The sequence below is a fragment of the Carya illinoinensis genome, chromosome 11 (genome assembly GCF_018687715.1).
Source record: "Carya illinoinensis cultivar Pawnee chromosome 11, C.illinoinensisPawnee_v1, whole genome shotgun sequence".
In the NCBI taxonomy this organism is placed as follows: domain Eukaryota; kingdom Viridiplantae; phylum Streptophyta; class Magnoliopsida; order Fagales; family Juglandaceae; genus Carya; species Carya illinoinensis.
The window spans coordinates 43649502-43667289 of record NC_056762.1 but is presented as its reverse complement, the minus strand read 5'-3'; the positions used below and the strand labels follow the sequence as shown (position 1 = coordinate 43667289).

Sequence of the window (17788 nt, the reverse complement as noted above, 5' to 3'; positions counted from 1 at the left end):
ATCATTTCTCAATAATTTAAGGGTCCAAACAAGCAAGCAAAAAACATAAAATTAAGGTTGCGATTGAATTTTAAGCTGAGTTGAATTTTTTATGAATACTAATGAGTTGAATTGACGAAGTGAGTTATATGAAGTCATCTAAAATAAATTTAGATGTATTTAAATATTAAGATAAATTTAAAAATATTAATGAAAAGTTGAAAAAATTTATAGATCATACAAAAAAATGCTAAGTTAAAAAAAATTTATAGATCATACAAAAAAATGCTGAGTTGAAAAAAATTATAGATCTTACGTGTAAAGAGATTTTAAGTTAAAATAAATTTAATAATTTGAAAGTTCGATATTTAAATATTAAAGTCAGTTTAATTTTAAACTAAATTGAATTGTTCTCAATTAACTTCAACAACCAAACGTATTTTGTCAACGATAAAGTTGTATGGATCATTACCTTGAAAATTGGTAAATTTATCACATCAAATCTCATATAAAATTTCCAACTCAAGTACTTTATGAGTTTTTTTCTATGTACAGAGAGGTTTGAATGAATTGAACAGGTTGTAGTTGGACCTTGGTGATACCCTCGGTATCATTTCCTTGTCAAAATATAAAATCAATAGAAATAAATTAACGAAAAATCATCTAAACGCTGTCCAGTCAAAGAAAGAAATCGTTGAGTTTCCGTTTCAATACAATTACATGAGTGATAAGGCGATAAGTATAACAATGGACGAGTTGAGACTGGAGAACTCGAAAATATTCTAATGCTCGATTATTAGGATACTCAGAACTCTAATGTGCAGATATGGCTGCCTTTCCATTTGCGATCCAACCTCTGTCCATTTTATGTTCCTGTAAATGCCGACGCCACCCTTTAATCGTACGGATTTTTGAAATTCTTCAAGAGATCCGGTATATCATAGCCCAGCATATCATCAACAGCTTGTATCATTTTGGGTTTCAACTTATCAAATTTGTCGATACTGTAACCGCTCAAGATCTCCCTGAAGTGGTCAACGTTCGGGAAATCTCCAGGAGGCAAGTGGAACTCCCTTTGGACCTGGTTTAATAAAGTGGAGGTACGTACGGAATTACATAAAATGGTCTTAATATGTTAGAAGGAAATGATGAAAACAAACTTTAAAGTGGAAGAGACGGGGGGCAGAGAGTTGAAACCTTTCCAAATTCATCAGACAAATTATCTATGAGTCTCTGCTGGGCTTTAGCTTTTCCCATCATAGCAGGCATCTCTTTTTTAAGATGACTAATGATGTAAGCATGTATCTTGGCTGCTCGAGCACGTTTTACAAATTCATTGATCTGCCAGACAAAAACCCAGGTTAAAAGCCCTTCAACCTTCGAGACGTTTATGCATAGAATTACCCTGCTACCACATGGTAACTTAAAATATTGAGTATTTAATACAGGAGATTTTCTTACTCATGAGGTACAAGCACAACTGAACTCATTCAAGTAGAGAAAATTTCATGAGACATGGATAGAGACACTCACTCTGCGATCACAAGCTTTCTTTGGAATATCTTTCAGATCAGCAAGAAGGTCCTCCTGCTCTTTTTCAAAAAGTTCTTTCCCAATTGGACCAGTAGCAGCTTCATTTACAGGTTTGTCATTGAATGAGCTGCCAAAACCAATTAAGGATATCACTACGCATAGTAAGATTGTGATGAAAGTCACATTCACATGGAAAGGGGAAAAATTATAGGATTAAAACTTTAAACGATTCAGTGATATGTGAAACCATGTTATCAGATCTTATGAAATATAAGATACAGAGCCCATATTATACAGATCATTTCAAAAATAGATACAAAGCAGTAATTCAACATGAATATTTGCAATAAACTTAAGTCAAGCATATGCCTCAGGTACAACAACAAAAGACTTCTACTGGGTAAGTTACGCTACAGATCATAGGGAGCCTACCCGATATAAACGCGCATAACCTCAGGAGTGTTTATAACTTTCCCAAGTGACCACATTAACGCTCCATAAACCCGCATCAGCTGCAATGTTAAATCATGGGATGCAAGTTAAGATGCTACCATCCAGTATGCAAGTTTGGTTTTTTGATAAGTAATAAGATATTTCATCGATATAAAGATAGGCAAAGCACAAGTACACTAGACGTATACAAAAGCATACACCTATTTAAGAACTAGCCAGTATGCAAGTTTAACCGTGTATACAAGTTAAGAGTTACTTGGCAGCAAAAATTCTTACCTGCTGGGTATCAACTTGGTCTGCCTTGTTAAGAACCACTCGAATCTTGTCGTCATGACCACGTAAAGATGATATCACTCTCTTGAATTCATCACTAACGTCAAGTTTGTGAGGATCAAACAAAAGTAGAATGAGGTCACACTTTGCAGCAAACCATGATGTTACACCGGTAAAATCATATGCTCTTTGTGTTCGTTGCTTTTCTCCAGACAGAACACCAGGAGTATCAACAAAAGTGATATGCTCCAGCAGCTTCCAATATTAAAAAGAGCAAGTTTCAGTTCCACAAAAAAATAATCTAGACAATCTATTTTTATTCTAGAAAATTAACTCACGGGATGTGGCATTTGAGAACACTCAAATTTCGACAAAAAAGCAGTTCCAAAATTTGTCAGCCCACTGAATGGCATGTCTGCCTGAACGGCAACAGTGTTTCCAGGGATACTTCTTTCATCAGTTCCAGACTGTATACAAGCAAACATAACTAGTGAACACTTGCAAGATTTCACAAGGTAAGCAGCATGCTATCTTATGCATACAGAATACTGAAGGAGAGAGAATAGTCCAAAAAGCTAGCCAGATTCATAATCATAATATAATTCTTCCAAAAAGAAGATAAACTACAAGGATTATGATGGGTATAGAAGAGAGAGAGAAATGGTCGCTCATAACAGAAAGGGTACCAAGAGGCCTAACTATGCATTTGATATTAAAAACATATGAGAAATCTTCCCTTTTTTCAGTAAGATGATCTCCAAGTATCTCTTTCTTTATTTTTCACTTCTTCACACGAACACTTACAAGAGTTGTAACATAATTTTTTTAACATCAAATGGTACTTAAAGATCTTTATCGGGGATAGCAAATTAAAGAAAGAAATGAAGCTAATATGGTGAAGTTGCATCAAAAGACAAAGTAAACTGCATGCAAAAACTGCACAGTAAAGAACAAACCCAAGGTGCTGACAAAAATGAATCATATTACTTTAGACAATGACATAGAACGGATCAAGCTCAAAGAAAAGTAAACAGTGACGATCAGATCAATGCTAAATATAACTTAGCATATTTGTAGGCAAATTAACAAGTTTGTCGATAAAAATGATCATTCTAAGAATGGCAATGATACCCGAATGCCAATGGTCTATGGGTCAAATAGCATATCCTACCCTGTGGACACGGGGTGGGAAATAAGTGCAAGAGTGTGATGAGATGATTTTTTTTACCAATGACAACTTGATCTATAATATAGGAATAAGAATGCAAGTTTGGCAGGAAAAAAATTAAGTTCTCGAAAGATCATCTAAACATGCACGTATCCATCCCTACAAAGAGGAATAGTGTGTAAATGTAATGAACCACAAAGAAAGTTTTCATAAACAAGCAATTACCATAATTAATTTTAAAATTTCCAGAAAATATCAGTTTGCTCAAGCATTGTCCTTGAGGATTTTAGGGGGTGAAACCTTCCTAAAAAACTCCTACAACCTAAATAATGAAGAATAGGTGTGCTGAGTGCAGCAAAGATAACTCAATCCTTATTCATTACAAAATTCAACGACTTATCTTCAGCATTCAAAACATTAAAAATTATGCTCTTTTTTTGGTCCTGATTAGAACAGACAAACTATAAGAGCAGTTAGATAAGTAACTCCACATCTATGGTGATGAAGAAAAGCAAGCAGTAAAAGGAGAAATGATCACAAGAAGATGAAAAACGTTCAAAACTCTCAGTAAGCTTCATCAATTGATAAATAAAAAGAACAAGAAAGGTTTAGGAAAAAGGGAGGGGAATAGATATAAATTTCTTTTAATGATGTTAAATCTGAAGAAAAACTAGAAATTTAATTGACTTGAAGATAACAAGGAACCATGAAAAAATAATTTAGACTACAACTTAAAGCTACATTAATGGTAACACAATACGAGATGGTTTTGCAGATACCATGACAACAACAAATCTGTCAGTTGTGGGCTCAGGTCCAATGTGAGCTCCTGTTAACAACGACATAAAAAGATTATTAGAGAATTTTAATCTAATGTGTGCTTAAATGCAAACACTATGCACACAAGATAACTTGCCTGGATAACTACTTTTCAGCAGATGCTTAATAAATGTTGTCTTCCCAGTCGAATATTGACCCAAAAGCATAACCATTGGTTTAGCATCAAAATCACTATTTGTCTGCACAGAGTTCAAAAACAGATAATAAACTTATTATCCACTGCCACCCATAATGAACAAAATAGCATCAACAAAATATAAAACTGAATTAGTTGTAATTCAGCATTTTATGTGAGAGGAAGTATCGCAGGTTCATTGCACACTGACCAGCGATGGGGATACAAAATCATTAAAACGATAAGCAACTTCTAATGGCTTCAGCTTCTGAATGTACAGTCTCTTCAAGCCATCAATGATTGATGTAACAGAGGAAAGCGGCACCTATGAATACAGCCAAAAAATCAAGGAAAGAAAAGACATGTGGCTAGATGTGGGTGTAAAGATAATATACCAAAAATCAAGTGAGGGACAATTAAAATTGGGCCAGATAGGACCACGTAAAAATTTAACATTACAACTGCAGAATAATATTGAAAGAGTCCTCATTTCTATTCACAGATATTCCCATTTCCTTATTGATACAAACAAGATACTGAGTAAAAGATATTATATCTTAACATAAAAGTAACAAGATCATCAGCATCAAAGATTACTCATATGATACCAGCTTGGTTAGTGGAATAAATCATTCGAAAAAGGCCTGCATAACAAACCGGTATCATATAAACAGTACCATGGTCAGAAGCGTCCAAAATATGACTTAAAAAAAGTCAAGTGCCACGTGACTCCCTCGGGATTGAAGAGTATTTTATTCTTGAACAAAAGCAGGAGAGAAATTCATCAATGAAATTAGATAGAAACTTGCATGCTCAAAAAATACCTTTTTGGATGCTTTGGATGAAAACCAATTAGGTGCAGCTGAGGTTTGAACTTGAGAACTACCTGCATGACTGCATCACTGAGCATACAATAAAACCAAGATATAAAGCAGCATTGTTATCTACATTGAGAAATGTCTTACCATTTGCATCAAGTTCACTTGTCTTTTCCTTTCGCTTCTTCTTCTGAGTGGATGACATGAAAAGGTAAGACTTCCTTGAAGGAAATTAATGGAACAAAGAATCAATAAAAATCAAAACAGCATAGTTACCGCTATTAGTGCATCTAAACCCTCCATAACAGGAGGTTTCAAATTGCCCAAGTCAACTGCAATAAATGAAGCAATGCTCAATGAAAACACGAGAAGTATTCTTCAAAGCAAATAATCAAACATCACACTAAACAATAGTTTTTTTGAAAAGCACTAGCCACATATGCATTATAACTCTGAAAATACTACTCAATGTTTTTTTCAATGAGTAACTCCGAAAACAATAGTCAATGTTACAAGTAGAGCTACTTGGAATCATTCTAAAGGATAAGAATATCTTCCTCTCAGACATGCTACGTGAGCCATTCCTTTTCCCAATGTGGCATTAGTATGTTACATTACTCAACCAATCCAGGCATCTACTATAGAGAGAAACCTAAATGTAAACAGATTACCATCACTGTTCAGGAGATCATTTGTGATTGCATGACCAGCTTGTGCCAGAGACGCTAGCTACACATTAAGAAGAAAGAATGGGTCAGGCCCCAAAAAAATGAATAATATTTGGGTGTAGGTCGTCCAGATACACCAATTACCTGCATAGCACCAATAAACTCCTTGAGGCCAAGATATCCCTGTCGCTTCGAGTCTGCAATTGCCCACACCTGAAAAAAAAAAAAAAACAAGAATAAGAATAAGTGAACAAATAATAAAGAGTAATGCTACATATCACATTTTCATCCCACCATGCAAAATGTGGCACTTTTTAACACCCTTGGATCAACCTTTGTCTTTTTCAAAGAAAAATTCAAACGTTGATGGGCAATATCACCTCATCATAGTGCGATAAAAGTGAAATAGAATTGAGGAACATAAAATTCTTCAATAATAAAGAAATTCTTTAAATAACAAAAACAAAATCAGCAAAACCATAAACCAGTCAGACTTATGCTTAAAAAAATAAGGAAAGCAATCAAAAGGTACTAAGTGAGAATTCCAAAGCGTGGAACCTAACATGAGAAGCGAAAGAAACATTATTACAGAGATAGCAAACATAATACTAAGCATTACTAAGAAAATAATAAACAGCACTAACCACAACTATCGTTTATAAAGCTATTCGGCTAACATATATAAGATAAACATTTTTAAAAACGAGAAAATATTTGCAAAACCAATTTTCCAATTAATCAACTAAGCTGAGCAACAAATGATTCTCAAATATTGGCAAGAAAAATAGCGAAAATAATGAGATCAAACCTGCTTGAGATCTTGCCTGGACAAATTGGACATAGCGAAGAACTTAGTAGCATCATTCCCTGTTATACGGCCATCTCCATCTAAACAAAACGCATAGTTCGAACATAAACAAAACGCAATAAGCCTATAATTCAAAATCTTAAAAACAAAAAAACGGAGAAATGAGTTTTAGTGAAAGAATCTTCAATATTCTTTCAACCAAACGAGGAATGGAGATCAAATTTGGTGCGAAAAACCAAATTTAAATAGAAGGGGTGAACGTACCTGAATCAGCGTAACTGAACCACTCCTGATAGATCTTCTGGTGCTCTTTAGAGCACGAAGTAATTGGAATGGAAGCAATCTCCATGGTTGAAAAAAATCATGAAAATAGAAGAAAAATTACTTCTCCCCCGTTTTTCAGCGCGTACGGGTTCCGAATCCTATGGGGGAAGGGAAGCGGAGAGAGTCCTTCCTACCGACGAAGCGTGACTGGGACAAGAGGAATTAACGAAGACGCTGTCGTTTTCACAATTTTGACTTGGCAGTAGGGCACAACGCTGGTGTTTTTCTCTTCAAACTTTTTTAACTCTTATTTAACTGGCTGGCACACGCCAAACGGAGAAAATGTAAAGCTACGGTCCCGACAGGTTTCAATGCGAAACCAACGTGGCACGAATTTCTTTCTCGAACGTTGTAAAATTATAAATATCATATAATTATTTAAAAATAAATAAAATTTATAATTACAAAATTATTTTTTTTACGTAGATCTCGTATTAATTTATTTTTTTCAAAACAACTATATATTGTTTACACAAATATGACTGTAAATATCATTTCTCTTCTTTATCGATCAAATCACAATTGAATTCAATTAGAAACTCCAAAAAAATAAAAAAATCACATTTCCTAATGGTCAAAAGACATTTTCAAGGCACCAAATATTATTAGCGCTCTCGGTATAATAATACGAATGAGATAATAGATTCTATTCTGGTGCAGGATCGTTCGTTACTCATTTGGTGGAAAATTTACGGCTGAGATCATGGGTTGGATTCTACTTCATGATAAAATAAAATAAAAATGGAAGAACAATTGATCATTATTAAAAAGGAAATACGTGCGTGGTTAAAAAATGAAAATTGGTGTTCAATTAATTTTAATATCCATTCCATCAGTTGAGGTAAGAAACTCATATCTTTGCCATTGTCACCCTCTATTATATATACAGAAATGTTAAATCTCCCCAATTTTGGAGCCAAAAGAATGTACCAAATTACTCTCCCATTGACATATATCTCGAAATTACCCAATAATTTGTTTCATAAACACCCATTCTCATGACTGGGGGGGCTACATATTTTAATTAATAAATGAAAACGCATTAATAAATATAATCGAGAATCATAACAACATTATAAACCATAAAAGCCTGAAGAAACTTTGAGAACAAATCGCACGATATAAGGTGCAATATCGTAAAAGAAAAACGATGACAAAACATAAAAGAATGAGAGAATAAATATACAAAACCCAGCCCCCCCAACCCATGCCCCCAGTATGGTACCATGCCCGGCGTCCAAAAAACAGGATCTCTCATCGATTCCTTAAGAAATGCCAATGGTTTTTCCAAGCAACCAGAGAACCAAAGATAACTCGATACCGAAAATGGTGTGTAGTGTAGTCCGGTCCAACGTGAAGCCGAAAACTGTAATCCCTGCTCTATTATTCTCAAAGTACGTCACTGAGAATAAAAGATAAAAACAAATCAGTTGAAGGCATTGATAAAAGGAAATGCTGTGCATAAGTCAAAGTGCTCATTAATTTATGTAAATTAAGTTTAAACAAAGCGTGCATGCATATTACTCATGCAATTGATCGGGAAAAAGCAAATTCATCGAGGTCAACCATGGCATTCATTTGAAAGTGATTCTTTCTCTGTGACAATTATATAAATACCTAGAGCTTGTCTCTTCTGGAAAGAAATGGTGCTATACGCGTATGATGGGATCAGTTTGTTGTTATCTAGGTCATCTTCCTCATCGCCAGCTTCCTCACCGTCCGATTCTTCCCCGGCACCCATCGGAAACACCAGGCCGTTGTCCACCGGAGCTCTTGGAGTCTCACCATCGGCACCCTCGAAGGATTCTAACGTAGCGCAAACATGCCATTTAGCAGCAAGGCATGTTACTGATTGTGCCTTGTGCGTAATCTTTGTTGCGCTCCGCATTAGTATCATGAGCCCAGTAAGAAGAGTTATAGAGCATAGCTGCACCGAACCAAAATTATTTTTTTACGTAAGAAAGGAAGGTCATAAAATATTTTTATACAAGAAAATAACGCATTTATTATTATTTTAAATATATATATTATATTCATTACACTTTTTAATTATAAATACCACGTACCGCGAGTTCTCCGGCTTTGTATATATTAACGTCGGCGCTGCTTTTGGTGGTGATGAGCAGCGAAGCAAATTGGCTCCCTGTGATGAGGATCAAGGCCCACAAGATGAACGCCCTGTATCGATGGCTTATGATCCGTAGATGCCTCCTGATCCTAAGGTGCTCCGACAACACGGACTCCACGTCGGAGTCCACCTGGAAAACGGACGCGAAGTCCTGAAGTCGAAGGATTTGGAGGTAGCAGATCAGACGAAAGAGAATACACACAAGGAAAATTAAGGCCGTGCGATAGAGCCAAGAGCACAGCTCCATGATGCATGCGACAGTGTCGCTCACGTAGACATTGCCCAGGAAAGGAATTTGTGAGGCCCCGGAGGCGTACCACCATATCTTATATGCGCTCTCGGCCACGAAGCAGGGGACGACAAAGACTGAGAGGAGCTTTAGTGCTCTCTGCATGAATTAAAAAATATATAGAAAGTCGCTCAAATTGGAGCAGAAATATTTTACTTTATATCTAGGAAAAAAAAATCTCGGAAAATACAACAGAAATTTCTACAATTAATTTACATCATTCTACTGCTCTTTGACATTAATCTTCGCGACGGAATTCTCCGAATAAAAGCTCCATCCATTTAAGAAACTCAACGAACCAATCTAATCGAGAAGAATATGGGTTACGATCCCAAAGAACAAAAATTTAAAGACTCCTAACAATTAACAAAATATAATTTGCGTTGGTTGAATCCCCTTGCCAACTTAGGTCCAGAAAATTCTAAACCAATAATCTTACTAGAGCAATTAGAAGATCTCTATCTAGATTCTTCACCTATACACTCTGTTTTCTGGGCTGTTCGCCTATACTTGCAGCAGTTTCATTTGAGCCTTTTTTGGCCCTTTTGGACCCACCAAAAAGGTCCCAATTAATTCCTTCTTCGAAGAGAGCAACTTTTGTGGTTGGGAAGTAAGGAACTTTACAGCCTATATGGCCGCAAACTAACAACAGCCCGAACTTGGCCGAAAAAGTCAAACTGACTGTCACAGTCACAGCTTGATTAACTCTGTGTCAATCGTGGGAAAAGTCCAGAACAAAAAATCAATTGAATAAAAATTGTTTAACAAGGAAAATAAAAAAACCAATTGAATAAAAATTGAGCTAAAATTGTATAAACCCTGTTTTCTCAATTTGTTTGTTCATGGAGGAAAAAAAAACGCCAACTTTCAAAGGTATCTGAATCTGAGTAAAATGCAAATAAAATTAGAGAGAGATGGGTTAGGAAACTCACGTTGAGTTGTCCCGTGTATCCGTTTCGAACTGTCTCGCTCTCATCGACCAGCTTATCAAAAAACAAGAACCTTCGGAGCCCGTACTTCCGGACGAAACTGGACAGGCACACGAAGGAGAGGGTGGCGACGCTGCTCAGCGATAGCTGCACGACGACGTCAAAGGGCCTCGAGTGCTTGCTGTCACAGGTTGAGCAGGCCAGCAGGAAATGGGAAACCGCGGGCACGACGATCGCGAAGAGGATGAACATGGACCAAGACAGACACGCTGTCCACACATTCGATTGGTCCACGCACATCCATCGGAGATAGGATCTGAAGCTCTGCAACTCGTCCTGCGCGTGCGAGATGCAGCGTGTGAATTTTGTGTTCCGGCTTAGCAAGGCCTCCCTATCCTCGTCTCCCATAGATTTTGTATTCGTTTGAATTATTAGAGAGACAGACAAAAGAAATTCGGAGAGGGAAAGAGCCAAAATCTTATGGGCAATTTATTTGAAGCTGTTTCGGTTTCGGTTTCGGTTTCGGGAGTTAATAAGGAATTTACTGTGAAATAGGAGAGGCGCAGAGAAATTGGAGGGGAAGGATTTTGAGCAGTATCGATGACGGTGAATGAAATGCTGGAAAGGGTGAGTGCCCTCTAGGCTCTAACCAATCGAACCGTGCCGAGCGGTGGTATACGGTCGGTTTCGGTGGTAAAATAAAACCATCTTGGATTTATTCTCTTCAGTTAATTATCGTGGGGTCAGTATTCTGTTTTGTAGTAGTTGATTGCCAGTTTCTGTTTCCAAATTGTAACTCAAGCCCCAAATCGATTTACAGATGAGGAATACACGGCGCGATGGCGTTCCACGTTCTCTCTCTTAGTCACTACTTTGATTGATTACCTTTAATAATCATTAAAGTATACTAATTTAGCGTACAGCTGGGGGAGGGACCAGCACTGAACATGTGTACAAGTGGACCGTCATTCACGCGAAGATGTGCCACATGGGTGCTGATAATTGGTTCCTACTTAACCTGCCAATACTTTACTCTTCCTCCTCTTGAGATTTACGGCGTAACTGCGAAAGCAAAACCTTGCCACGTTGGTACCCAAAATCTGATATATATATATTAAGAGTTTTGTTTTTTAAAAATATAGTTATACACTAATCTGTATATTAATATTAATTTATTTATATTTAAAATTTAAATTAATATTATTTTTAATTAAATTTATTTTTTAATCAATCATATTATATTAATATATATTAACATATAATTATACTTATAATTATATTTTTCCATATATTAAAGAAACCGAGCTAAATCTTTATATTAGAAGGGAAAATGAAGAACGATTGGTCACAAGAAGCTGGTCGCGTTGTGTGTTTCGTGTGCAGCAGGGAATGATTCATACGCAAGGGATTCGTCGTGACTTATATTATTTGAGTTATTTTAAATATATATATGTGTGTAAAGTTTATAGATGTTGCGTAATTATTTTGAAAAATAATTTAATTTATTATTAAAAATTTAATTTTTTTATGTGAATCTTATATTTTATTTATTTTTTTAAAAATAATTGCGTAATAATTACACAATTTATAGTTGTAAATATATTTTCTCTATATTATTGAGCGGTTCGATTTGGTCTTATAAAATTCTCATATTAAATTCAAAATTCTCATATCATTATTATAACTTTTCCAAATCTCTATATAAAATATAATAAATAATTCAACTTTTTTTCTATATTTTTCGAATATCAAAATAATAATAATATTAAAATAATATTTCATTTTAAAATTCAAAATTCTCATCTATCAAACCAAACCTATTGAGAGGATTTTCATCGATGATTTCAAAGCCCACGGAGGCTGGCCCAGGCCCAACATCCAATATGCCTCCCATACCCCAAGAAGGACAAGGCAGCCTGGCCTAAATCTAAGGGAGTCTCCTAACAGTTCAGACTCGACCCATAACCCGCGTTGATTGAATATGACCGCTCGCATTGAGATGGGACATTACAAAAGGAGCACGGGGAAACCAAGTAGAAGGAAAGAAGAAAAAGCACGCCAAGAAAATGAGATTGGACTATCCAGCAGTGCTAGAAGACTACATCGCATTAAATTGGTTCATCAAATAATCACACCCCATTAAATGACTAATCTCTAAGGACTACGCTGCATTAAAGACATTATGGTGAAAGGAGTTCTGGGAGGATTTTCCCTTCTTCCAAATTGCAGGGCATGGCCATTTGTCTCTCCAAATCAAGTATAAAAGGTCTCTTCGACCACCAGGTAAAAGGATTAAATTCTCTGACTAAAAATATACCGATGCTCATTGTTTCTTAAATTTTTTCATGTTCATTGTTTCTTAAATTTTTTCACTGCTCAGTAAAACTAAGCTAACCTAGACATTGGAGGTTCCCTGAACCACCTCAGGGCCACATTTCCGATCATCTCTCAATTGTCACAAGTTTCGAAGGTAAAAGACCCAGACTGCTGAGGACCCGATCTAAGGACATACGAAACACGTCATTAACACTAACTCTATTTATAGAGTACATCAATATGTCGACAGTTTGAATTTGTACCAGGAGTTGATTTTCATATAATCAATCTTTCCACAGTTAGCAATCTCTTTATAGTTCATAATCAAAACCATCACATGGGCTAGACTTTGTGTTCCAAGGATGTGTTTTGCTGATACTCCATAATGGTGGTCCGGCCAAATTTAAACTTAATATTATAAAATGGGTTATACGAGTCAAACAACAGATGAAGTTAAGGTGCAAATCCATTATTGAAAAAACTTATGCCCAAACGGACTTGTCATGCAATGGTAGGGGGGACATAACCATTGTATGACAAATCTTTTGTACAATAAATGTGTTAACTTTTTTTCTGTGTCAAAATTTTTACGAGGTCATCCATTGTACATGATGTATTGCTGCATCCTATTCGTGGCCAATTATGGAATGATTTAGTCACCAAAAATGGTAGTAAAGTGGTGGAAGTAGGATGACCAAGTCCTTTAGAAGAGCCCCACATATTGGCAATATGTTAAGTTAAAAGCTAGCTGACTGGTGATGAGGATCTCTCACTCATTCAGGAAAATGAACCATGTAGTTGATAGATTAGCCAAGATAGGAACTAAAAATAATGATATATTCTTTGCAACTAAATATAGTCTCTCGAAAGAAATCTGAGAGCTGTTTGAAATTTTGAATGGATCAAACTAAGCTACATGTTATTCGACGCAAATAATAACTTCCTACTGGTTTGCTCTCATCTTATATTATTTTATCTTTACCTTAAGTGGTTCGTTTTATCTTTTTTCGCAGGTATGTTTTTGTTTTGTTTTGTGTTGTGTTGTCTTATTTTGGTTTCGTTAATATAAGTAGTTTCAAAACTTGGTGAAATGTTTAGATTGAGTTTAATACTGGTTTTAATATCTGAGATGAGATTTTATAATTATTTGTAACTCTCAAGTATTTTTTGTAAACACGGTATTTCCATCGTAAGTGAAAAATATTAATAAAATTGGTATACTATTTTCATCTTAAAAAAAAAATCACCAAAAATATTAGATTTTGTTAGGAATTTAGTGATGGCATACACATTGATTTGATAATTCAACGACGTGGCATTCCATTACTTTATTTTTTTCCTTTTTCTATTTGAGACATTTTATTTGAAATTTTGAGTAAGGGATTACACGTGCAATCTTATTAATAAATGTAGATAAAAGAGAAAAACATATTATTTAAAAAATGACATTATTGTAATTTTAATATTTTTTTAAACATAATTATATGAACTTACAAAAGACTGTATGTAGATTAACTTTTTATATTTTTGTGCCTTATCGTCTTTAATTTTTTAAGAAAATATATTTATAATTATGAATTGTATAATCGTCACGTAATCGTTTTAAAAAATTGAATAAAATATGAGATTTATATAAAAAAATTAATTTCTTAATAATAAATCTTAATTTTTTAAATAATTATATAAAAATTACACATTTTACAATTATAAAAAAAAAAAACTTCTAAATTTACACTCTTCGGTTGCTGCCAACAGTATTTAAGGAATTGATTGATGTTGATTTTTTATTGTCTTCTTACGGATCACGTGTTCGCAAATTGGTTTTGAGTATATAAAGCTATGATGTTTTTAAATAGTAATGAGTCAAGTTCTTTAATGGCATATCCGATCATCAGCTGCTTCCTTATGCCCAACGCTAAAAATGGCCATTGTAATGTTGAATTGATTGTGATTTGATAGAATTGTATTAAGAAGTTACGACCTGATCACCTTTTTATTTATTTTTTAAATAGATTTCAATTTAATTTATAAATAAAAAAAATTATAACTATAATTAATATGTTCGGATATAAGCTCTGATTATAATTTAACTACTCATCAGTTATACGCTCTTCCGCACACAACTTTTATTGTGCCAAATAATGTCTAAAAACTTAAAAAAAAAATTTATAATGACACAACCTTTTTGATATGCAAGACTCTGTAAAAATAGAGATGTCTATCTCGACTTGTCTACGAGAAAACAACTCATTTCACCCAACCCTCCAAAGGAGGGGGAAATTTTCACCCTCATCCTCTAAAAAAGGATAGGAACTAAACTACCATTCTCCTTCAAAACAGGAAAGAGAATTGCCTATTTCAAATCATTCTATTTTAACCATAATAGACAAAAATAAAAAATAAAACAACTTGATACACTCTAATAGGAAAAACATTGTACTCTCTACAGTCACTGAATGTCCACGCCAAATGCCCATCCACTATTTGCACCACTTTGTCCCCCACTATCCCTGCTACCTGTAACTGCCCCAGCCCGCCCTACGTCCTGCCACATCCTGCAACTTGCAAGTAAGCAACGGACAACTCCAGGGTGCAACAGACGAGCCATCCTCAGAGTGCAAACGGACAAGCAAGCAAGCAACAGAAAAACACCTTCACCGTAAACTTGTATTGCAGACTAAACACATTCACCAAACGAAATGAGCACCAAGAAAACAGAAAAACAGAGATTAACAAACCCAATAGAAGGCCTCACCGCCTCCTTATCCCTTAATATAGACTAGAAGAAAACCGAAAAAAAAAAAAATTATAAACCGAACAAGATAGGAAAAAATAGCAAATAAAACAGTCTGTAAAAACAGAATGTAAACAAAGAAGCCATAGTCACTGATCCCATTCTCTGACTACTGTCCATGAAGAAAACCGCCATGAGCTACGGCCAGGTTCCACCCCAGAAAAGGCGCCTTATCCCCCCATGCACGTTGGCATGCAAACCGCAAACCTCTTCTGTTTTTCATGGATGAAATAGAGTCCCTTAACCTCACCGGAATGCATCCCAAACCAGCACGCAAAACTTCACCTCCGAGAGCAAGCTGCACTAACCCTGCTCCCGTTGTAAATCCTCCAAAATCGTCCCCTCACCAGACCATTCTTTCAAAAACTAACTCCAAACCATCAGCTCATCCCCACATGCACCTCTCAAGTATGCATGTCTCTATTTTATACGTCTGAAAGCTAAAGCCTCCCAGCCACAAAAGGTCAGGGATACTGGACTGGGTCATGGGTTATCAAACCACCCAAAACCATTGCCGTACGAAACCGAGATCCTCCAGCGCCATCGTGTAAATTATTCCCGCTCAACTGCGTGATTAATAGTGGTTAAGGACTCGAGAACTAGTCCTGGTAATAGTCATTCATCCCATGAGAGTAACGACCAACAAATTTTAATATCAATGCGAAAAACAAAACAACCCAGAAAAAAATCACACTAAAGCTAATTGGAAGAGAGAGGGGAGGGAGGATATTTTTATGGTACGCATAAGTCTAGACGTTAGATACCTTGATCTAGGGGTGTGCATCCGGACTGGATTTTTTTCCCGTCTGGTCTGGAAATCCGGAATCCGGGTGAATCCGGGCGGTTATCCACCCAGATTACACCCTGGCGGTTGAAGAAAACCCGGATCCGGTTACAGATCCGGTTTTATAACCCGGTTATCCGTAACCGGGTTATACACTTTTTTTTTTTTCTCTCTTCCGAAAACGACGCCGTTCCTGCTAGGTTTATGCATTTTCCTCTGTCGAGTCCTGTCGCCGTCTCCGAGTCACTCTGTCTCTCTCGAATCCTCTTCGTTCTTCAGACTCAAGTTCTCAACTCGTTACTCTGTTGATCTCTCGTTGCTCTTCTGTTGACTGTCGCCATCCCAAATCCTCTTCTCTCAACACTTGTCTCTCATCTCTCGCTTCTTAAATCTCAAGTTTGTTGAATCCAAAACCCTAGCTGTGCGGTATGTTAATTTCTCTCTCTCTCTCTCTCTCTCTCTCTCTCTCTCTCAGTTTAGTTGGATTCCTTTTTTTTGTATTTTTGTTTGATTTTCGCTTGGATATGTGTTTGATATTCACTTGGGTTTGTTTGGGTTTGTGTTTGATGTTCTGGGTTTGGGTTTAATATTCCTTTATTCCTTTTTTCTACATTTTGTGGTTTATATTATGCTTTTTTCTGCTGCTGAAGGTCATCTACTCATTTAGTTTATATTATGAATGGTATCATATTGTATAAAGGTTTGAGAGCAACCAACATGGGAAATTATGGTTTATACTATGGATTCTATTATTTCAGAACATGAGAAAATGACAGCCTTTCATTAAATAGCAAGTACTTGACATCGATTTTGTATTTCCTGGGAAAGTGTTGGTACTTGACATCCTTCTCAAACAGTGCAGCAATACATTGCTCATTTAGAGATTTGTTTAAAATATCTATTTCAGTACCTAATTTTTGCAGTAGCACCTTCACCCCCATCCAATATCTTTCAGCATCTACACAAAGAATATCCATTGCCACTGGTTTTTGGGGCACAATTTGTGTTCTTGTTTTTCTCTTAAGCTAGTGGGGCACTCATGTTTTTCTCTTAAGTTAGATTGTTTTTCACATATTTGGAGTTTTTTGGCTAGAATGTAACTACAATTTGTTTTGATATAAAAAATATTTTTATGAGTTCTTTGAAGGAGCTTGATCTCTATGCTAGTGAAATGCATGGGTTAAGTTTGAAAACTATGGAATGCATTGTCTTTTGTAGTTTTGATTTGAGTTTTATTTGGCATGGTTCCTTGAACTAAATTGTTAAAAGCTTAAACTTGAGAATTTGGTCCTACATTATTGCATTAAGCTTTCAAATAACCCTTACATCTTGCATGATCTTGTATTTATGTCTCTGTAATTGTATATCTGTTTATCAAAATATTGGTGAGGTTTAGAGATAGGTTTTTGTAGTTGATGCTATCTCTGTTTTCATTTTTCTGTTGTAGTTGATGATGTTGGTAGCTTATGGAGACTCAATCCAGCAGAAAATTTCCCAAAATGCTCCACCAGATCTAGGTGAAAGAAATCAATTTTTCCCCCGATTCAAGATTCAAGATGTGAAGTATAT

General features: G+C 35.7%; 2 protein-coding genes across 3 annotated transcripts; both read right to left on the bottom strand.

Annotated features, from left to right (window-relative positions):
* Positions 1 to 608: 608 nt before the first annotated feature.
* LOC122281854 (EH domain-containing protein 1) lies at positions 609 to 7204 on the bottom strand. 2 transcript variants are annotated; one of them, XM_043093667.1, is made up of 16 exons: positions 6920 to 7204; positions 6656 to 6735; positions 5992 to 6060; positions 5851 to 5908; positions 5456 to 5511; positions 5327 to 5369; positions 5186 to 5247; positions 4573 to 4686; positions 4323 to 4425; positions 4186 to 4235; positions 2577 to 2705; positions 2242 to 2493; positions 1945 to 2024; positions 1513 to 1639; positions 1177 to 1320; positions 609 to 1060 (listed from the first exon to the last, which is right to left on the bottom strand). In XM_043093667.1, exons 1-16 carry the CDS (start codon positions 7002 to 7004, stop codon positions 875 to 877), a joined length of 1638 nt encoding a protein of 545 aa, XP_042949601.1. In that variant the 5' UTR covers positions 7005 to 7204; the 3' UTR covers positions 609 to 874. The 2 variants fall into 2 exon arrangements, with proteins under 2 accessions (XP_042949601.1, XP_042949603.1); XM_043093669.1 differs by having other exon boundaries at positions 5327 to 5366.
* A 700-nt stretch (positions 7205 to 7904) lies between these two features.
* On the bottom strand, positions 7905 to 11110 carry LOC122280749. The gene is made up of 4 exons (XM_043091758.1): positions 10329 to 11110; positions 9046 to 9495; positions 8597 to 8906; positions 7905 to 8381 (listed from the first exon to the last, which is right to left on the bottom strand). Exons 1-4 carry the CDS (start codon positions 10731 to 10733, stop codon positions 8245 to 8247), a joined length of 1302 nt encoding a protein of 433 aa, XP_042947692.1. The 5' UTR covers positions 10734 to 11110; the 3' UTR covers positions 7905 to 8244.
* Between the last annotated feature and the right edge of the window lie 6678 nt (positions 11111 to 17788).